Source organism: Sitophilus oryzae, unplaced genomic scaffold (genome assembly GCF_002938485.1).
Source record: "Sitophilus oryzae breed Bouriz unplaced genomic scaffold, Soryzae_2.0 scaffold_41_pilon_pilon, whole genome shotgun sequence".
NCBI classification, from domain to species: domain Eukaryota; kingdom Metazoa; phylum Arthropoda; class Insecta; order Coleoptera; family Curculionidae; genus Sitophilus; species Sitophilus oryzae.
The window spans coordinates 3,975,135-3,996,332 of record NW_022146996.1 but is presented as its reverse complement, the minus strand read 5'-3'; the positions used below and the strand labels follow the sequence as shown (position 1 = coordinate 3,996,332).

The window sequence follows — 21,198 nt, the reverse complement described above, 5'->3', positions numbered from 1 at the left end:
ATTATAGACCAGCAGATTAAATCATATTTTGTTGTACTACTTTTTTTTATCGCAATGGTACGTAGTTGAGCTATTATACAGGGTTGTTCACCACATTCGACACGGAGTATTGTAGCTAAACGATTAAATTTTTACAAATTGTAAGTTTTGGGTTCGTTGAAGGACTATTAGAGCTACAATTTAAAAATATTTTTACAAGATACAGAGTGTCCCAAATAAGTAAAAAATATAATAGTTGTATTTTTTTAAATAGAACACCCTGTATATTATTCTATTTTTAGATTCTACGATTGAAATAAAGGTAAATTTTATTAAGGTTTATCACACTTAAACCTTTTTTTGAAATATTTTCCCGTTTTTGAAGGTTTTTGAAATATTTTCAATTTTGTAAAATTTCAGTAAAAAAATTAACGTTTCATTTCTACAAGCGTGTCAAAGTTTTTAATACTAAATATTTACTCAAGATTATTTATTGCTCAGATATTGTGTTGCAATAATAAAAATTATACTACTTTATACAGAGTGTCCAAAAATGTATACTAAATAATTACTAACTTTATACGGCAATAACTTGTTTAATTTAAATAGAATGCTCTGTATATTTTATGAGAATCAGATGCACAATTTAATTGTCTATTAAATTGTATTACACCATTTTACACCAAACCATTTTTTAACTACCTCTTCAAGTTTTCGTTGACATTTTAGATCATTTTTAAAGATGTAACAAATTTTCAAAGAGTAGGTACATATACTAATATTGTCGATATAGTTCGCTTAATTCATTAAAAAATAAAAAAAAACTCTTTAAATATTTTTTGTTAAAGAGGACCAATCAATATGATTCCAGTATTCAAACTATATTAATTGACTGTCTACGTCGATTAATAATAATTGCTCCAAGTACTAAAAAAACTAAATTTTGTATGTGTATTGGACAGTGTGGTAAAAAGTAACACCTTATAAATGTTATTTCATTTTTTGACAAATACTTATTTATAACAACAGAGACGTTCATTTTCATAAGTTATTATTATATTGATTTCTTTATTCAAATCTACATTTATTTAGAATAATTAAAACAATTAAATATGTAATTAACTAATTTTTGGGCGGAAATAATGGTGGTATATTTACTTGGTATACTCTTTTACAAAGATTTAAATAGTTTTCTTTTTGTAAACAAATGGGCTTGCAATATTATTATTTTTACCACCTGTACATTTTGTACATGTTGCTTTAAAAAAATCTAAAATGTCAGTATTCCGTGGGTATAGTGATAAATGAGATCTAAATTATGAGAAAATGGATTTTCCACGAAAACTTAAAGAGGTAGGTAAAAAATGGTATAATATTATAATTCAATAGACAATTAAACTGTGCATCTGATTCACGTAAAATATACAGGGTGTTTCATTTAAATTAAACAAGTTATTGCCGTTTAAATCTAGTAATTATTTAATATAAATTTTTGGACACTCTGTATAAGGTATCTGATCAATAAATAACCTTCAGTAAATATTTAGTATTAAAAATTTTGGTACCCTTGTAGAAATGAAGCGTTAAATTTTTTACAGCAATTTCACAAAATTGAAAATATTTCAAAAACTGTAAGGTTTAAGTGTGATATACCTTAATCAAATTTACCTTTATTTTAATCGTAGAATCTAAAAATGCAATAATATACAGGGTGTTCAATTTAAAAAAATACAACTATAATATTTTTTACTTATTATTTACTCTTGTAAAATTATTTTTAAATTGTAGCTCTAATAGTCATTTAATGAACCCAAAACTTACAATTTGTAAAAATCTAATCGTTTAGCTACAATACTCCGTGTCGTATGTGGTGAGCAACCCTGTATATGTATGTATAAAAAAATATTGACATTTTTTGTGCTTTTTGGCATGTATTTTATTTTTTAATGTTTTGTTTTAGTGGGTAATTTCTTAACTATTGCCTTCAGTTTTTATTAACAAATAACTAATTTTAATTATAAAAGCTGCAAAGAAAAAATACAAAGGAAACAATAAGCACTGAGTAATCTGCTTTAATTAATAACACAAATAGGTTTTATTAAACTGTTCAATGACAGATGCAACTGAACTATTAAAAATGAGTAAAATAATATCTAAATTCAACATGTTTCAATCTAATTTCATAATTATATGATATGATATTTCTGTATCTTTGACAGGTACTTTATTTTTTAGATGGTACTGTATTAGTGGCGATTGTCATAGAATATTGTCATTAATTTTTTATTTATAAGACTTCAATTCATAATACGGAATGCGAAGAAAAATAAAATAAAATAAGGCAAAAAGTGCGTTCAGAACTTTAATTTAAAACACAAAAGCATGAAGGCATTATCCACAAAACAATTAAAACAAATTTTGCCTGCCATCTGCCTGCGGCCATTAGTTACCGAGGTCACCTGGTTTTGATAATTTACTGGCAGACCCCACTGCGGGCGCATTGTGGAAGAATCATATGCCCGCTTAAACCTTCCCAAATTGCGACAAAGAAACAATCGGCTTTTTTCGAAACAGGTGTCGCCGCAACAGTTGATAGGCAGCAACAATTGATACGCAGGAAGTCTTCCGCTTGTTTTGGGCGCAATAAAAGGAATAAACAAATCAACCTTCGTGTCCGTTTTTGAAAGCAGTCTGTTAAAACAAGGTGTAATTTTCTGGCCCGGGCAATTACTGTTTTGGACAATTACTGTGTTCAATATAATGATACGGGAGGAAGTAATTGTTATTAGGAATATTACTTTCTGTTTTGCAAAAAAAATGAGTTAAAGAACTGGTGTCTATGGAAGTTGATGTACCAAAGTTTTTTTCGCAAATACACTCAAAACAAAAACGCAACGGAGAAAATTTTGGTCAAATTTAAAGTGTTATATTTTTGTTATTTTTAGCTCTATTTTCATAAATTTTTTGGTAAACTCTATACAGGGTGCTACAAATTCGAGGTACGAATATTGGTATCTCGATAACTGTAATAGATACAAACATGGTTAAATTGGGGCAAAGTTGCGCTTTAGGATGTTCACGGAAAAACGGATTTTTTTGTAAATAATTTTTATTTTTTCTTGGCGTTACTTTTTAGGAAATCAAAAAACTAATTGCACATTCTCATTGACACTTTATTAGGGCTATCTGATAGTATTTTTAGATTTTCAAATTAGCTGATAATTTGTGAGATACAGTGGCCAACTTAATTTGTTTAAATACGGACCTGCATTTTTTATTTCAAATTTTGAAAGAACTCGGTCTCCTGAGTACAATGATATGCCACACTTAATATTTTTTTTTGTTTCGGAGATTTGAACATAATTTATTTAAACTAATTTCAAGTCCGGCTCTGGTTTTTAAAAATTCAATCTGTTCATCGTTACAATATTGATAAGCTTTCAAAGTTAACAATGACGTGGTGTAAAACATTGAATACGGAAAATCAAATGCAATAACTAAAGGGGCATTACTTGACGTCATTTGTAAAAGTGAAATCAATACATTTCAACATTTACAATAAAGAGTACAAAATGCTTTCGGAATAATAACATATTTGTGCATTAAGAAGGGTGATAACCCTTTCGAACAAGTAGAGCATTCAAAACTAGTTTATTGAAGTTGATTTATTTATAGCAACTACGATTAATATTATGAATATTTATTTATGAATAATTAGATCGTACACTGAGATTCCAAATTCACAATAAAAAAAGTTAAAAATAATATCTTTAAATTGCTGACCTGGATATTATTTATTTGAATCTTTGAATCGGCCCGATTTTCCTTATTGAATGTTAATTAGCGCTGATAAATATTGTTGCGATGAATATAATCAGATTAAATAATTTAAGAAACCAGAGTCGTACTTGAAATTATTTTAAATAATAATTAACTAGTTTTGTTGTTAAGTAAAAACTAAAGTAGCCAAAACAAAAAAAGTATCAAGTGTGGCATATCATACTCCGGAGATCGAGTTCTTTCAAAACCTGAAATAAAAAATGCAGATCCGTACTTAAAAAAATTAAGTTGGCCTCTGTATCTCACAAATTATCAGCTAATTTGAAAATCTAAAAATACTATCAGATAGCCCTTATAAAGTGGCCATGAGAATGTGCAATTAGTTCTTTGATTTTCTTAAAAGTAACGACAGGAAAAAATAAAATTAATTTTCAAAAAAATCCGTTTTTTTCCAAAAAACTCAGCAATTCTTGAAATTTAAAAAAAAATTGATGGCATCTTGGTGAACATCCCAAAGCGCAACTTTGCCCCAGTTTAACCATGTTCGTATCTATTACGGTTACTGAGATACCAATGCTCGTACCTCGAATTTGTAGCACCCTGTATATGAGTTCAGCTACAAAGTATCATAATTTTGACATCAGTTTACAAGAAACCTACTCACACTGTACTTACTGCCATTACTCGCTGACGAGTATCTGATACTCATCAGAATATGGTTACGCAAGGCATTTTCTTTCATGAGCTTTTCTGTGACTGAAAAGTCCGATACGTGATGTTATCTCACTTCCGCACTCCGGTCATTCAAAAATCTAATTGCTTTGTTGTCTCTTTTCTTTTTGGTTGTCGCTGTTTACTGAATTTCCAATTCTTCTTTATTGCGTTCTATTGTGCGTTGCTTCTTCCATTGATTCTGCATGCATTCCCCTTTAAGTTTTCGTGGAAAATATCCTTGTATCTTTTGAGTTGTTCACCCGGTTTCCTCTTACCATACAAGCTCACTGTAAAGAAGAGATTTTGGTAGGGGGTTTTGCATCCTGCATACGTGACCAGCTTATCCTACGTACGAGGCATCCAGGGATCGCTTCGAAATATCATGGTGGGAATTACTATTGCTCGGTACACTGCAAGTTTCGCGTCTGTGCTCAAGTCATGATTGTATCAAAACCCTGTCTCTTAATATCCAAAATTCTCTGAGGCTCTGCTAATTCTGTGCACACAGTGAATTTCAGAATCGATATTGGCATTTTCCGAAATCAAACTACCGAGGTAATTCAATTCCGCTACGTATTCCAGTAGTTTTTCTCCGATTTTTATAGCAGTATTATGATTTTCTGGGAGAGTGCACATGATTTTAGTTTTATCGAAGTTTAGCTTAAGGCCCAAAGCCTCGTATGCGCAGGTATATGTGTTCAGCATTTCTTGTAATTGCTGTAACGTTTTTCTAACTAGAGAATATGTTGAATAGGAGAAGAATTGGATAATTGCTAAGACATATCCTTGCCTAATTCCTTTACAGCGGCGCAACTAGACGCAGACTTTTAGGGGGGCTTAGGTCACTATAAGATAATATTGGATTGAGGTTAAAACCAATTTTATACTACCCGTACTAGTCATCTGGACAGGCATTTAGAAGTCCATTTAGAAGTCATTTTAGACAACATTTAGAAGTCCCCCTAAGAAATCGCTAAGTGATCCGTATTAGTGCTCAGTGATACTTTCAACGCTCAGTGATGCTCTCGACTTTTTGTTATAGAGGCTTTTATACACTGTAAGAAATGTGTTGGGTACTCCGAACTTTTGCATAATTGCCCAAAGTACATCTCTGTTTACGGAGTCGAAGGCTTTTGTTACCATTCGATGAATGCAACATAAAGTTTACTCTTCTGCACCTTTAATTTTTCTTGTAGTTGGCGGACAGAGAATATGGAATCAACGGTACCGCGATTGTTGCGAAAGACCGTTTGCGATTCTAGAAGGATTTTTTTATATGTGGGTGCAGGCGGTTTGACATAATTTTTGCAAGAATTTTTCCTCGGATAACCAGTAGTGAAATTTCCAGGTAGTTTCCGCAATCTGATGCGCTTCCTTTGTTCTTAAGCATTCGTTTCATGACAGTGGAACAAAAAAAAAAGGTTTTGAACCTTAGTGAAAAAAGGAAATAAAAAAAAATCATGTAAGAAACTGTGGAAAGATTTATATATCTTAAAAGTTCTTGTGAAGATATTTTTTAAAATTTGTACATGAATGCAAAATCCAATTCTGATCCATTTTTTATACTTATATTGCAATCCCACTTTTTATACAGGGTGAGTTTTCTACGATGTTCTCTATGGGTATCTCGGAAATTACTGGAGATAGAGAGTTGGTTAAATGGGGAAAGAATTGCAGTTTTGTGGGGTCATAAATATGCGCCTTTCAGATTTTTGAAAAAGTTCATGGCTTACTAGATATTTCGAAAAAAACAAATTTCGGCTTTTTAAACATTGTCCCTAATTCTATTATAAGCTATTTTAGACAAAAAGTTTTCAGATAAAAGTTGTAGATAATCACATCCTTGATGAGACTGTGTCTTCCATATTTTTCTAAAGCCTGTCATTTTTGACATATGACACAAACATATGTTTTTTTAAATGGAAACCAGTTGGCCGTGACTTCATAAAAAGCGCCATTTTTTAAGCTTTTCAGCGATATAAGCTATAATATGTTATAGCCAATTCTTATCATTTTTAAACAATTTCATTGAGTTAGCCATGGAAACAAGTTTAATCATCTTTGCTCTCATAAATGTGAAGCTCTCACATCCAAATTTTGTAAATTAAAATAAACAAAAATTGTAAATATGCATTTTTCAAATGAAGAAAAGCATGTAGGATTATTGGTTCAACTTTTCTTGACCATACATTTTCGAGGATACGTTGACCGGTGAATGTTACGTTTTTCTTCTTACGAAGAGAACGGTTTTCAAGACATGTTAGAAAAGTTAAATTTACTTACAGCCAATTCTTATCTTTCTTGACTAATTTCACTTAGATTGCATGGTATTCTTATTCAGTTATGATTTATAACTTATAAAAAGTCAGAATAAATTACTAAACGGTTCTTTACAATTTACATTACACAAACTAAAACTTAAAAAAATAATATCACTACATACACTTTAAGTTATTTTAGAAAATGTTCAAAAAATCCGCCATTGTTTTGAGTTGCATCTTTTTAAAACTAAATTACTACCTATTCTAACAGAAGGACCGGTCGACTTAATTAAACTTTTCTCGTACCGCCACTTCGAGTGCCTCTCTTAATTCATAAGTTATTTTGTAAACCTTATTGTTAACTATACCGCATAAAAAATTCTAAAGTGGATAGGTCAGGTGATCAAGGAGGCCCATGCATTTAGTCCACCTCTTCCTATCCCTGCGTTTGTATAATTATTATGATATAAATAATTTTAACATTTCCTTCATTATCGGGGGTGGGGGTGGTGTGTCATAATGAAAGTCATGTTGGAACCACTCTATTGATGTGCGAGATCAACACGCTTTTCTTCATTTAAAAAATACATATTTACAATTTTTGTTTATTTTAATTTACAAAGTTTGAATGTGACGGCTTCACATTTCTGAGAGCAACGGCGATTGAACTTGTTTCCATGGATAACTAAGTAAAATTGTTTAAAAATGATAAGAATCGGCTATAACTCAGTAATTTTTCGAAGAAAAGATATTATAGCTTATATCACTAAAAAGCTTAAAAAATGGCGCTTTTTATGAAGTCATGGCCAACTATGGTTTCCATTTAAAAAAATGTCAAAAATGGCAGGCTTTAGAAAAAAACGGAGAACACAGACTCATTAAGGATGTGATTATCTACAACTTTTATCTGAAAATTTTTGTCTAAAATAGCTTATAATGGAATTAGGGACAATTTTTAAAATAGCCGAAATTTGTTTTTTTCGAAATATCTAGTAAGCCATGATTTTTTCAAAAATCTGAAAGGCGCATATTTATGACCCCACAAAACTGCAATTTTTTCCCCATTTAACCGACTCTATCTCCAGTAGTTTCCGAGATACCCATAGCGAACATCGTAGGAAATTCACCCTGTATTTTTTAAAAGTATTAATTTTAATTGTAGAAATGACATGTTTTTACATGATATAGAAATATTGGGTATGCTACTATATGGTTGATTCTACATTCATTTATTTGTTAACAGATAAAAAAAAACATATATTGTTGGGAACTTTTTTCAATCGCTGTACATCATTTCATAGTTAATTGAGCAACAAATCTTTTTAGATAATTTAAAGCCTGACATTTATTATCTTGTATTAAATTAAATGGAAACGTAATTTTTATCTTTCAGACCCTTTCTGTCCCAGTCGAATTTTGAAAAATTCTCTTGTAGTTTTTGGACAGGTGGATAGTGCCACCTGATGAAATTTTATCATGCCTGCCTACCTGACTGTCCCATTAAATCAGCTTTTGATGACCGGGATCCATAGGATATTTCGCTCTTTTTTACGTTTTTTATAACCGACCTTTAAACCAACACCTGCATTCGACGAATTTCTTCTTTGACTAACATTAATGAATTTAGAAGTGATAAAGAAAGGAAGAATATGGAATAGAAAGCATAAAGATACTTATTAAAAAAAAAGTCTGCTTAAAAAAATTATCCACTAAAAAAAATGTTTAAAAAAACGAAAGGTGGTTTAAAGGAAAGAATGATGGGATAAGTAACTATTGGAAACATAATACACACTTGTTCACGCATCTCATTATTCTTTTTTTTTTTTTAGTTTTCTTTGATTGGGTTTGGGTTTACAATATTTAATCATTTGTACAATATAAGTGATGTGCAAAAATAAGTAGTTTAATTTTTTGTTTATTTTTCTTTACATTATTCGATTATTAATTGTTTGGTTGAGAATGATCACATAAATCATTAAATTAAATTCAATTTGGTTTTCAAAATTCAAACTCAGTTGATTTCTCTATTGCCCAGTGCGCGCGATCATGGTATATAGATATATAGTATAGTGCGCGTACTACGAAGACATTCATAATTCGGTCGGTGTGTAGAGAGACCAAGTCGCAAACACTAGTGCAGAGATCCGACACTGTTTTGCTGGTTTCTGGTGTATTTTTTCGCAACAACGTTACGTGCATCCGAAGAGTGTGGGCAAAAAAGGGGTAAGTCATTTGAGTGCCCTGGCATATTTATTTCTCAACATTTTTTTTTTTTCAATTCTTTTTCGTTCAATTTCGCATAGGTCCGGCTCAAAGGCTCGCCACGAAGGCTCGCATACTTCTCGCATAGGTCCGGCTCCGGACCAAAAATATGTTGCGAAATTGAACGAAAAGAGAATTGAAAAAAAGAAAATATTGAGAAATAAATATACCAGGGCACTCAAATGACTTACCCTTTTTTTGCCCACACTCTTCGGATGCACGTAACGTTGTTGTGAAAAAATAGTACCAGAAAAATAGAAACAGTGTCGGATCTCTGCACTAGTGTTTGCGACTTGTTCTCTACACACCGGCCGAATTGCGAATGTCTTCTCGTAGTACGCGCACTATGATCGCGCGCACTGGGCAATAGAGAAATCATCTGAGTTTGAATTTTGAAACGAAATTGAATTTAATTTAATGATTTATGTGATCATTCTCAACCAAACAATTAATAATCGAATAATGTAAAGAAAAATAAACAAAAAATTAAACTACTTATTTTTGCACATCACTCATATTGTACAAATTATTAAATATTGTAAACCCAAACCCAATTAAAGAAAACTAAAAAAAAAGAATAATGAGATGCATGAACATACCGCCCACCAAAATATATATATTTTAACTAATTTAGAGGAAGAGGACAAATTTTAACAACCGGTCGCTGTAATTGTCCTCGTTGAGTTTTGAGAGTAACTACTCTGCATATACCATCCGCACCTAAATGACATTTTTCCACTCTGGCGAGAGGCCATTTAAGGGGTGGATTGTTTTCATGTTTCACTAACACCAATGTGCCGGGAACTATCGAACTAGTAGTTTCATTCCACTTTAATTTTTGATGCAATTGATGCAAGTATTCACGATGCCACCGACGCTAAAAATCCTGCTGGATTCTCTGGATTAATTGCCATCGGGTGAGTCGATTGACATTAATAGAAGTCAAATCGGGATCTGGAATACTAGAAAGTCAAAAAATGCCCTGGAGTTAGGGCAGATAAGTCGTTGGGATCAGAGCTTAAGGGGCATAATGGTCTTGAATTCAACAAAGCTTCAATTTGAACTAAAACCGTATAAAGGTCTTCGTACGTTAATCGTTGATCCCCAATGACTCTGAAAAGATGAGTTTTAAAGGATTTTACCCCTGCTTCCCATAATCCTCCAAAATGAGGCGAAGAAGGGGGATTGAATGTCCAAGTCAAATTTTCCTCAACACATGCATCTTCCGTACATTTGAGAATTTCACTCTTGGCGCCTACAAAATTAGTGCCACGATCAGAGAATATCTGGTTACACCTACCACGTCGAGCAATAAATCTACGTAACGCGGCAAGAAAAGCATGAGTGGTGAGGTCGCTAACCAATTCAACGTATAATGCTTTTGTGGTAAAACAAACAAAGAGACAAATATACGCCGTCTGAGATTTTACACCCCGATGTTTTCCTAAAGTTATAAAAAGAGGTCCCGCGTAATCCACACCAACTACTTGAAAAGGCTTAGCTTGATTTACTCGAACAGATGGTAGCTGACCCATTGGAGGTTGAGAAATTTTAGGACTATTACGAAAACACTTAATGCATTTAGAAATGACTTTGTAAATAGCCCTTCTAGCTGACAAAATCCAAAAATTTTGAGACAATAGAAATTGCAACGTTTGCAATCCAACATGCAAATATTGCTTATGGTACTGTTCTATAATCAATTCGGTCAACCGATGTTGACGAGGTAGCAAGACGGGATGTTTTTGAGAAAAGTTGAAACCTGAATTACCTAAACGACCGCCCACCCTGAGAACACCCGAGCTATCGAGAAAGAGGGAGAGCTTACGCATAGATTTAGACAATGTCTTACCACTTTGAATACAATATATTTCGTGATCAAATGATTGAGCTTGAACATTTCTAATAAGCAACATGAGAGAAGAATGTAACTCGTTAGTAGTGATATATCCACAAAGTTTATCCTTGGGATGTCGAAGATTGTGAACAAATCGAGAAATATAAACAAGAACGCGTTGTATAGTCCTAAGAGATGAGTATTTGGACAATAAACTATCGAAAAAAAATATAGAAACTATCGAAAATCTATAGAAACGGCTATTTTCAAAGAGAACCTTTTCTTCCTCCTTTATGGACAAAGAACTAGGCTCTACAGAGTGATTAAAAGAAGGCCAACAGTTTTGTGGCTCTTTAAGCCATGGTGGTCCCGCCCACCATAGGGAGTGATTTACTAGATCCTCTGGTAACAAACCTCGCGAAGCACAATCAGCAGGGTTCTTATTGGATTCCACATAATTCCAACAAGCAGGTGGAAGAATATCTTGAATATGGCTTACTCGATTGGCAACGAATGTTTTCCAACGATGAGGTGAAGATTTAATCCAAGAAATAGTTACCATAGAATCTGACCACGCATAAAGCTTACAAAACTTAAGATTGTTTTCCAGCGTTTTTGAGATTTCTGCAATAAGATCAGACAATAAGACTGCAGCGCATAACTCCAGTCGAGGAAGAGAGATTCGTTTTAAGGGCGAAACTTTTGATTTTCCGCTTACTAAAGAGACCCAATATTGAGAATTATGAGAAAGAGCACGAAGGTAAGCAACAGCCGCATAACCTTTTTCTGATGCGTCACAGAACCCGTGAAGTTCGTAGTATATGACATCATCACAAGTGATGCGACGAGGAACATTAAGAGACGAAATTAGATGCAGTTGGGATTTATAATTTTCCCAAATTTCCAAAATGCGATCGGGCGGTTTTTCATCCCACCCTATACCTAAAACCCAGAGTTATTGAATCAAATATTTAGCGAAAAAAGTGAGAGGTGATAGAAATCCCAATGGATCGAACATTTTTGCCAGCTCTGACAAAACGTGCCTTTTTGTACATGGCCTTTCCAGAATATCAACTTTATATGTGAAATAATCTTGCAGTGGAACCCACTGGAGACCAAGAATTTTGAGAACCATGTCCTTTTCAAAATCAAAAGAAAAAGAAGAATCGTGACACACAGATGACGCGATTTTATCTAAAAGAATTTGTGAGTTACTGGACCATTTTCTAAGTTCAAATCCTCCAGAACTGCATAATGCCACAAGGTCTTGCTGTAATTGTAATGCAGACTCGACCGATGAACAGCCTGTTACAACATCGTCTACGAAAATGTCAGTTTCTAGGACTTTTGCAGCTAGTGGAAATGAAGCTTTTCCCTCTGCAATAAGCTGTTGAATGGTGCGAAGAGCTAGAAATGGAGATGAGCTAACTCCAAAGGTGACAGTTTTCAAACGGTAGTCTTGAACGTCTTCGAACGGAGAGAACCGCCACAAAATACGTTGATAATCCGTATGCTTTGGTTCTATCCAAATCTGCCGATACATTTGTTTAATAACTGCAGTGAATACGATTTTATCAATGCGAAACTTTAACAATATTGAGAATATATCCTTTTGTAATTTCTCTCCCGTTAAAAGACTATCATTCAAGGACTGTCCTTTGGAATCTTTAGCCGAAGCATCAAATACTACTCGAATTTTAGTAGTAGCACAACTGAGTTTAACTACAGGGTGATGAGCGAGATAATAGAAATGACCTTCATCCGAAGCAGGAGCAGACACTTTTTCCATATATCCTGACGACAAATATTCCTGCAATACTTCAGAGTAACTGTCATAGAGAGAAGAATTTAGTAATCACTTTTCTAGCGAAAGCAAACGACGATATCCGAGTGAGTGAGAACCAGCGAAAATTGGCGAGATATGTCGAAATGAATCGCCGAAATGACAAGCCCACGATAAAATGACCAGAATCACAACGCGAGAGAGATTTAAGATATATGCTTTTGCATAACTCATCTTCCGAAGAACGAAATATTTTTTGTGGCAGTTCCTCAATCTCCCAGAATCTTTTAATGAATGAATCCATGGAATCTTGAAAATCTTCTGAGCACACCACACTGCATAAACTATTTTTACACAATCTGGTGGGGAAGCATAACCACTGAGAACTCAACCAAAAATAGTGAGAATAGCAGAAGGCATTTTGGGATTATGAGTAAGAATTCTTTGGTCCTTTAGTAAAAAGGGATATAATTCTGCTTCTAGTAGTAGATCAACTGGAGCAGGTTTTGCAAAATAGGGGTCTGCTAGCTTTATACCGGAAAGATGAGGCTTTAGAGATTTCTAGAGATTTTAATCGAGATTTAAAGGCGAGGAAGGAGTAGGCTTTCCAATTTTAGGCAATACGACTGCCTCGATTAATAGAGATGACGACGACGATGAGTTGCATGGGCGAATTTGAGACGAGATGAAGCTGGTAGCGGTAGACGATACTTGACCAACTCCGAATATCGATAAATTAATTTTTTGTTTGAACAATCCTAACCTATTGGCACATTTCTCCGTAATGAAACTACATTCACTAGCGGAGTCAATGATAGCTCTGACTTTATGGAAGTTTCCATATTCATCGCGAATTTCGATGAGAGCGGTAGAAATAACAACAGGCGAGCCTGACGATAAGAGACTAATTAACGAATTTACTTGAGAAGAACCAGAAGTGCCTGGAATAGGATTAATTTGAGATGTATGTAGAGAACCAGCAACAGAATCCTTAGGTGTGGGAGGCGATATTACATCTTCATTTTCGATTTGAATTTCGATAGAAAAATGCAAAAGAGTGTGGTGGTTTCCTTTGCATGAGTGACAAACAGAACGAGAACTACACGAAGCGACATTATGATTATTACAGAGACAGTTCAAACAAAGTTTATGTTGTTTTGCAATTGAATATCTTTCTTTAGGTGATTTTTCCAGAAATGAACTACAAAGATATATAGGATGGCCTTTAGTATTACAAAACGAACAATAATAATAGCTTACATTTTGAGAATTATTGAGATTAGATTTGCTAGAATTAATAGTAAAAAACGATTTTTTATTGCCAACGAATTTTTCCTTGGAACTATGAGAAGAAAATGATTTCTTGTCAGATTTTTCAGTAGTGAATGCAATCGATTCTAAAGCTACACACTGTTTTTCCAAAAAAGTTTTTAAACTTTCGAAAGTTGGTATATTTGTTGAGCTATGTTCTAACTCAAATCTTTTTAGTGTAGACATATCAGGCTTGGCAATAGCAATATGAAAAAGAACAAAATCCCACGAATCTACGGGTTAACCTAAATTTCGTAACGCTTCTAAATTCTCATTAAAAACATTTAGTAATGTTCTTAATTCAACAGGAGTTTCTGAAGTTAACTTAGGTAAATCAGTAATTTGCTGCCAACACGAACTTGATAATAAGCGAACATTTTCATAACGATCGACCAAACTTTTATATGCAATATCATAGTTATCTTCACTTAAATTTAAAGATTTTATTAGAGAGAGAGGTTCTTTTCCTAAAGATAATTGCAAGTATTAAAATTTTTGAATTCTTGGAACCGAACTAGTTAAATGTACCAATGATTTAAATTAATCTATAAATGTAGGCCATTCAGAATAATCGCCATAAAATTTAGGCAAATCTATTTTTGGTAATTGCAAATTAGTTTGATGAAAAACTTTACATTGATCTGTCTCTGGTTTTATATCTTTATTGAATAAACCATGATAAGTTGTGCGAATTAAAAAATATCTATCATCAAACATTTTACGAATAGACTCTCTACCTCTAAATTAGGGTTTTCTGTTAAAGACAATAACGCAATTAGAGCGTTATGATTTTTGTAGAACTCTTCATATATATTATCAATTTGCTCATAACGAATTTTAAATTGTATAAGATGTGTTTCATCTTGTGATGCATTGTCTGCAAAAATAGCGAGTTGTTCTAATTTAGAAGAAGCAGTCTGTCTAGATGAATAAAACTGTTTAAATTTATTAGATTGTGTTGCCATTTTATCTTTTTATGAAACAAAAAAAAAATGAAAAATTAATGAAACGAATTTATCTATGAATCTATGTGTGTTTTTTAATTAATATTTTAATCAAAATGAACCCAAAAAATATCTATTAGCAAATAAGATTTTATTTTAGTATCAATTTACTAAAATTTAAAAATATTCTCAAGTAAAAATACAATTTATTTCAATAATTCAGAATCGGAAAAAACAGCCAAGAACTGCGAGATATGCGAAGCGAATTTATCCAAACGATTAAATGGAATGCGACAAAAAAACGAATTCGAACGATTTTATCGATAAAAACAAATTTTATTGAAATAAACTATATTACCTATCAAATATTTTAATATTAATTAATAGAAAATTATTTAAAATCACCCAATAGTAATAAAAAATGTGCAAAAAGAAATATCTAGCTAAATTATCCGGCTGAGATGGATCAAAAAATACACAGTGATGCCTATAAAGCCCCATTTTTGATTGTAACTAGGGGGAAGTTAAGCACCACAACCTTATAGATCTATTGTGTCCCTATTTCTTAAGTTATATAACACATCATCTTTACAAAAAAATCCTCTATGGGTATTTCGCCACTGCATGAAAATCTGAATTGTAAAAAATCTAAACCTATGTGGCGGATTCATCTCTCCAAAAAAATCCTAAATGGGTATTTCGCCACTGCAAGAAAATCTACAAAATAAAATAGTTATTTTTTGTAAGCAATGTTGGCATTAATCCAACGAAGACTAATTGTCAGCAGTTAGTGTTACTGATAAACAAATTTGCCTAACGAACAAAAAAATGCTTAAGGTTTCGGAAAGTTTATCTTTTTTTTGTTTACAAAAAATAACTATTTTATTTTGTAGATTTTCTTGCAGTGGCGAAATATCCATATAAGATTTTTTGCAGAGATAAATCCGCCACATAGGTATAGACATTTTTTACAACTCAGATTTTCTTGCTTGCATCTCAGGATATGGTGATGTAGAAGCGGAGGTGCCAGAACGGACAACGGAGGCAACCAGAATTGCAGGATGCCTGAATGACACAATATGGTGAAATAAAAACATTGAGGTGGAAACTAAAGCAAGAATTTACAAGGCAACGGTACGACCAATAATGACATACACTGCAGAAACTGAACCTGATACAGCGAAAACTAAACAACTAGAGACAACCGAAATGAGAGTACTATGCAGAATAGCTGGAAAGACGCTTCTAGACAGGGAGAGAAATGAAAGCATAAGAGGAGCATGCAAGGTGGAAAATGTAAATGAGTGGGTACTCACAGTAGAAAGAAAGAATGGAACGAGCATATCAGCAGAATGGACAACAGAAGGATAGTGAGAGTTTCACGCGACAAATTACGGCTACGTCGCAGAAGCTTAGGACGTCCACGAAAACGATGGAGCGACAACTTGTCAGTCTGACAGGTAGAGACTACGAAACCAAACAGGCGATTCGCCTACTATGAAGAAGGAAGAAGAAGATTTTCTTGCAGTGGCAAAATACCCATATAGGATTTTTTTGGTGAGATGAATTCGCCACATAGATATAGACATTATTTACATAATCTTTGTTTATATGTAGATCATCATACAGTCTCAGGGATTTGACAAAAGCTAGTATTTGAGACGGTTTTGCAGAGATTAATAGTCCATCTCCGATACTCTCCATATACTCCATCTCCGATATCAGTCGTACCAAACTTTATGGCACGAATGGTTGTCCTCTCGGCACATTCAGTGTGAACGATGTGTTCTGGTATTTCCGCATTTTCCCCACAGAATCTGCACTCGCCGTTGTTCCGTAGCTTCAATATACTCAGGTATTCATTGAGAACTTTGAGAAGACACTGACAGTGCCCTGTTGAAAACCCCAAGGCAATCCGAAGATTGTTCTTACATAAATCAAGGAAAATATTTGATTTTTCTCGGTCGTAGGTCCCATACTTACTATGCGCTTCGCTGGCGCTGCACGCTGCGCTGGTGCGACAATTTGATGCGTCCATGCAGGCATAGTGAGTATGATGTAGTTCGTCGATGCGACACGTCAGTTCGTTAGGAAATTCGTTCATTGTGTTAATTCCATTGAGTAATAATTCTCGAGATATTCGGAATCGAAATAATTCAATACATGTCATCATTGATAACAATTGAACATGGTGACAAGATAGTTGTTAAATATTATAAATTTCAACTGTTTTTGTAACCAAAGAGAATCTTTTTTATCGTATAGTTTTTTAGAAAAAAATACAATTAAATAAAAAAATTGTTCTCACATTTACTATTTTAATCAAATAACTATCTAGACAATATTTTTTTTTGTATGATATAATATGTATTGATAATTTATATTTCAAATATCTTGAGAATGATTACTCGTAGCGATTTTTATCAAGAGCCATTTTGTACATAAAAAATGGCAAAATTGTATATTTTCTTACTCAGTAGTTTTATACAGGTACGGACGAAAAGTTATCACTTTCAAACCAGTTAGAAAATATGTAGGTTGCGCCCCCTAAATAAATAAATGCCTTTATTACCAAAAAATTTTTCAATTTGTAGACAAAGGTAAACTAAACAAACAAAGTAAACAAACAAGGTACACAAACAAACAAACAAAAGATAATACAAAACATTATACAAATAATATTGTCAGTCTTATTGTTTAAAATAAACATTTATAAATGTTTACAATGTCAAAGAATAAAAAAATAAAAATATAATTCAAAAATATTTAGTTGGTTTATAGTAAATATCAATGACCTCTAAATACATTTATTTCGATGTCATTAGTAAATATAGCAATAGCAAACATTAGACCAGTGTTTACAAGATCAAATTCGATTATCAAAATATAATTCATTTACGGCGTAGAAAGCCTTGTCTAGTAAATAAGAGTCCAATGCTTTGCGAAATGAAGAAAATGATGTTATGGATTTTATTTCAAATGGCAGGTGATTGTGCATTTTTTTCGAGTTGTATAATATTGAACTTTAACTAACTCTGAGCGTGGGGTAGGTAGATAAAGATCTTGCTCCGCGTTCCTGAGTGGATAAGTGTGAGATGGCCTTTCTTGAGAAGCTGATATATATGCATACGTATTAGGCAAACGGATTCAAATATAAATACGGAAGAAAGAGTTAATATTTTTAATTTTTTAAAAAAGTCCTGGCAATGAGTTCTGCTGTTTAGTCCCAGTGAATATCGAACAGCTCTCTTCTGGAGCTTGAAAATGCGGTCAAATTGAGTCGCACAACACGTACCTCAGAATGGAAGGGCATACCTGAGGTGCGACTCAAAAAGTGCAACAGTTCTAGCCACTGACAAGTTAAGCTCCTTAGAAACAGATCTTAATGTAAAACAGGCAGAGCTCAATTTTTTCGACAAAACTTCGATATGCATATCCCATTTCAGAGAATTGTCTACAACAAGCCCTAAGAATTTTACAGATTTTACGACGTCTACAAGAAGGAGTCATATATTGACATCAAAATCAAATTTTTCATGCTAAAACACCCAGTTTTTAATATATTTTTAATTTTCCTTTCTTATATTCATTTATGTATCTACTTTGCAGTAAAATACCAAACGATCGAAAAAAAACGGCGTTAAGGACGGCTGGATATAGTACTCTTTATTTTTTTAATGGCGCTTACTGCCAGTTGGCTTTAAGATGGTTCTAGTTTATTTTAATATTGAGTCAAAATTTTATTATAAACTTTATTGAATCAGTATTTTTAAATGGTGTAGTTTAAAACTCTAGAAAAATATGGACTTCAGCAAAATAAAACACTAATTCACCACAATACACCAAAACACTTTACTTTTGCACTGAACGCGCGTTTCGCTAATCATGTTGGCATCATCAGCAGATGATTAAAACTAGTGTTTTGGTGTGTTGTGGTTAATTAGTGTTTTATTTTGCCGTTGTAACATCAAAGATTCCAACTCCCAACTGCAATAGAGATTGACCTCGCCAAAATTATCACCGGTTGTCATTCCCCAGCTGTATTTAACACTGTTTTTTTTTGGATCATACTGTGTTTGTTGAGCACAACAGTTACTTAGATGAAAGGGCTTAAGATATCTTACATTTTTTATCATTTTTAAATGAACTTATTAGATAAGATTTATGTCAATTTTTAATAAATGACATCTAGAGATTGACACCGTTTTTCTTTTCATACGGTATTATATTGTGTTATCATATTTACTTTTTATCAATTAAAAATTAATATAATTAACTTCGTAATAATTGTATTTATTGCTTACTCCAGTGGCGTAGCGCCATTTATCGGGGCTATTTGTTTTTTATCTGAGTAGGAAGAAACTAAACCAATAATGAAATTAAAAAAAAACTTTAAAGACTAAAAAATTGAAAGAAATAATTTTATTAAGCCATAAGGAGCTAATCTCAAAATTCGTTAAAATGAAAAATTCACATTAATAGGGTAAAATAAAACACTTTTTAATAGGAAAAAATTAAATTGATTTAATTTAAAATATTTAAATAAAGTCTTTTCAGCAGTCTACTTACACAATAATAAAAAATATTCACAATTAAAAAAAGTCTAAACAGAAATAAGAAATTTTTTCAACTTCCATTTTTTTTAAAACATTAATCAATGAACTACAATATCGATGACTCTTCTCGGGTCTTCGGCTAACCTAACCAAAATAATTTTTTGGAAATAGATTTATGACTAAAAAACAAGAGTTGTTAAACTACATTTACTACATGTCACAAGTAGTTTTTTAAATGTCAAGTAGTAAATGTGTTGTTTATGTAACTAATGTAGTTTTTTTAAATAACAGTGAAAATATAACCTAAACACTTTGTTAGTTGATCAATTTAAAGAAATAAAAAATCTACATTTTGTGAATTTGTTCCTTATTATGTGATATTTTTGATACTTAGAAGTTAAAAATGCTTGGAAGACGTCGATGTCTCCATACCTTGCCCATACCTTCTGGGAAGAGGGGAATTATGAAGTTGTGCCTTTAGATGTAAAAAATCATATATTCTCCTGGAGAATGTTTATGGAGAATTTCTCCATAAGAATTTATAGTTTATTTTGTGTTCAATGTTACTTTGTATTTCGTAGAAAATAGGTAGGTACACTTTTGTTGAAAAAAAATTGTCTTTTTTTCTGATGTTGTTTAACTTATACAAATATAATATAACTTCATACTTCCATGATAAGAATTTGGCTTGATTTTTGTTTAAAGTCTAAATTGTTTATGTTTTACTATATTTTTGTAGGTAGTTTTTGAAGGTAGTTTTTAAAATTTTAAAACGTTGTTAATACAAAAAACTACGCGTAGTTTTTGGCGTAGTTTTTTGCTGCATAAACTACCTAACAGCCCTGCTGGAAATCTTCTATCCTTTTCTAATCTTTCTATAATTAATGTTAATTTTTGACAATTTTTATGTCAGTTTATAGTAAATTATGTGTAGAGATGGACCTCAGCAAAATAAAACACTAATTCACCACAATACACCAAAACACTTTTTTGTGCACTGAACGTGCGTTTCGTTTACCATGTTGGCATCATTAGCAGATGATTAAAACTAGTGTTTTGGTGTAGTGTGGTTAATTAATGTTTTATTTTGCCGTTGTAACATTAAAGGTCCCAACCCCCAACTGCAATAGAGATTGACCTCGACGAAATTTTCACCGGTTGTCATTCCCCATAACACTGTTTTTTTGATACTGTATTTGTTGAGCACAAAAGTTACTTAGATGAAAGGGCTCAAGATATCTTACATTTTTTATCATTTTTAAATGAATTTATTAGATAAGATTTATGTCAATTTTTAATAAATGACATCTAGAGATTGACACCGTTTTTTTTTCATACGGCATTATATTTTGTTATCATATTTACTTTTTATCAATTAAAAATTAATATAATTAACTTCGTAATAATTGTATTTATTGCTTACTCCAGTGGCGTAGCGCCATTTATCGGGGCTATTTGTTTTTTATCTGAGTAGGAAGAAACTAAACCAATAATGTAATTAAAAAAAAACTTTAAAGACTAAAAAATTGAAAGAAATAATTTTATTAAGCCATAAGGAGCTAATCTCAAAATTCGTTAAAATGAAAAATTCACATTAATAGGGTAAAATAAAACACTTTTTAATAGGAAAAAATTAAATTGATTTAATTTAAAATATTTAAATAAAGTCTTTTAGCAGTCTACTTACACAATAATAAAAATATTCACAATTAAAAAAGTCTAAACAGAAATAAGAAATTTTTTCAACTTCCATTTTTTTTAAAACATTAAT

General features: G+C 32.3%; 1 protein-coding gene across 1 annotated transcript; it reads right to left on the bottom strand.

Annotated features, from left to right (window-relative positions):
* Window positions 1-9,958: 9,958 nt before the first annotated feature.
* On the bottom strand, window positions 9,959-12,622 carry LOC115885714. Its single transcript, XM_030904701.1, has 2 exons — window positions 12,049-12,622; window positions 9,959-11,775 (listed from the first exon to the last, which is right to left on the bottom strand). The coding sequence occupies exons 1-2, from the start codon at window positions 12,620-12,622 to the stop codon at window positions 9,959-9,961; spliced, it is 2,391 nt and encodes a 796-aa protein (XP_030760561.1).
* Between the last annotated feature and the right edge of the window lie 8,576 nt (window positions 12,623-21,198).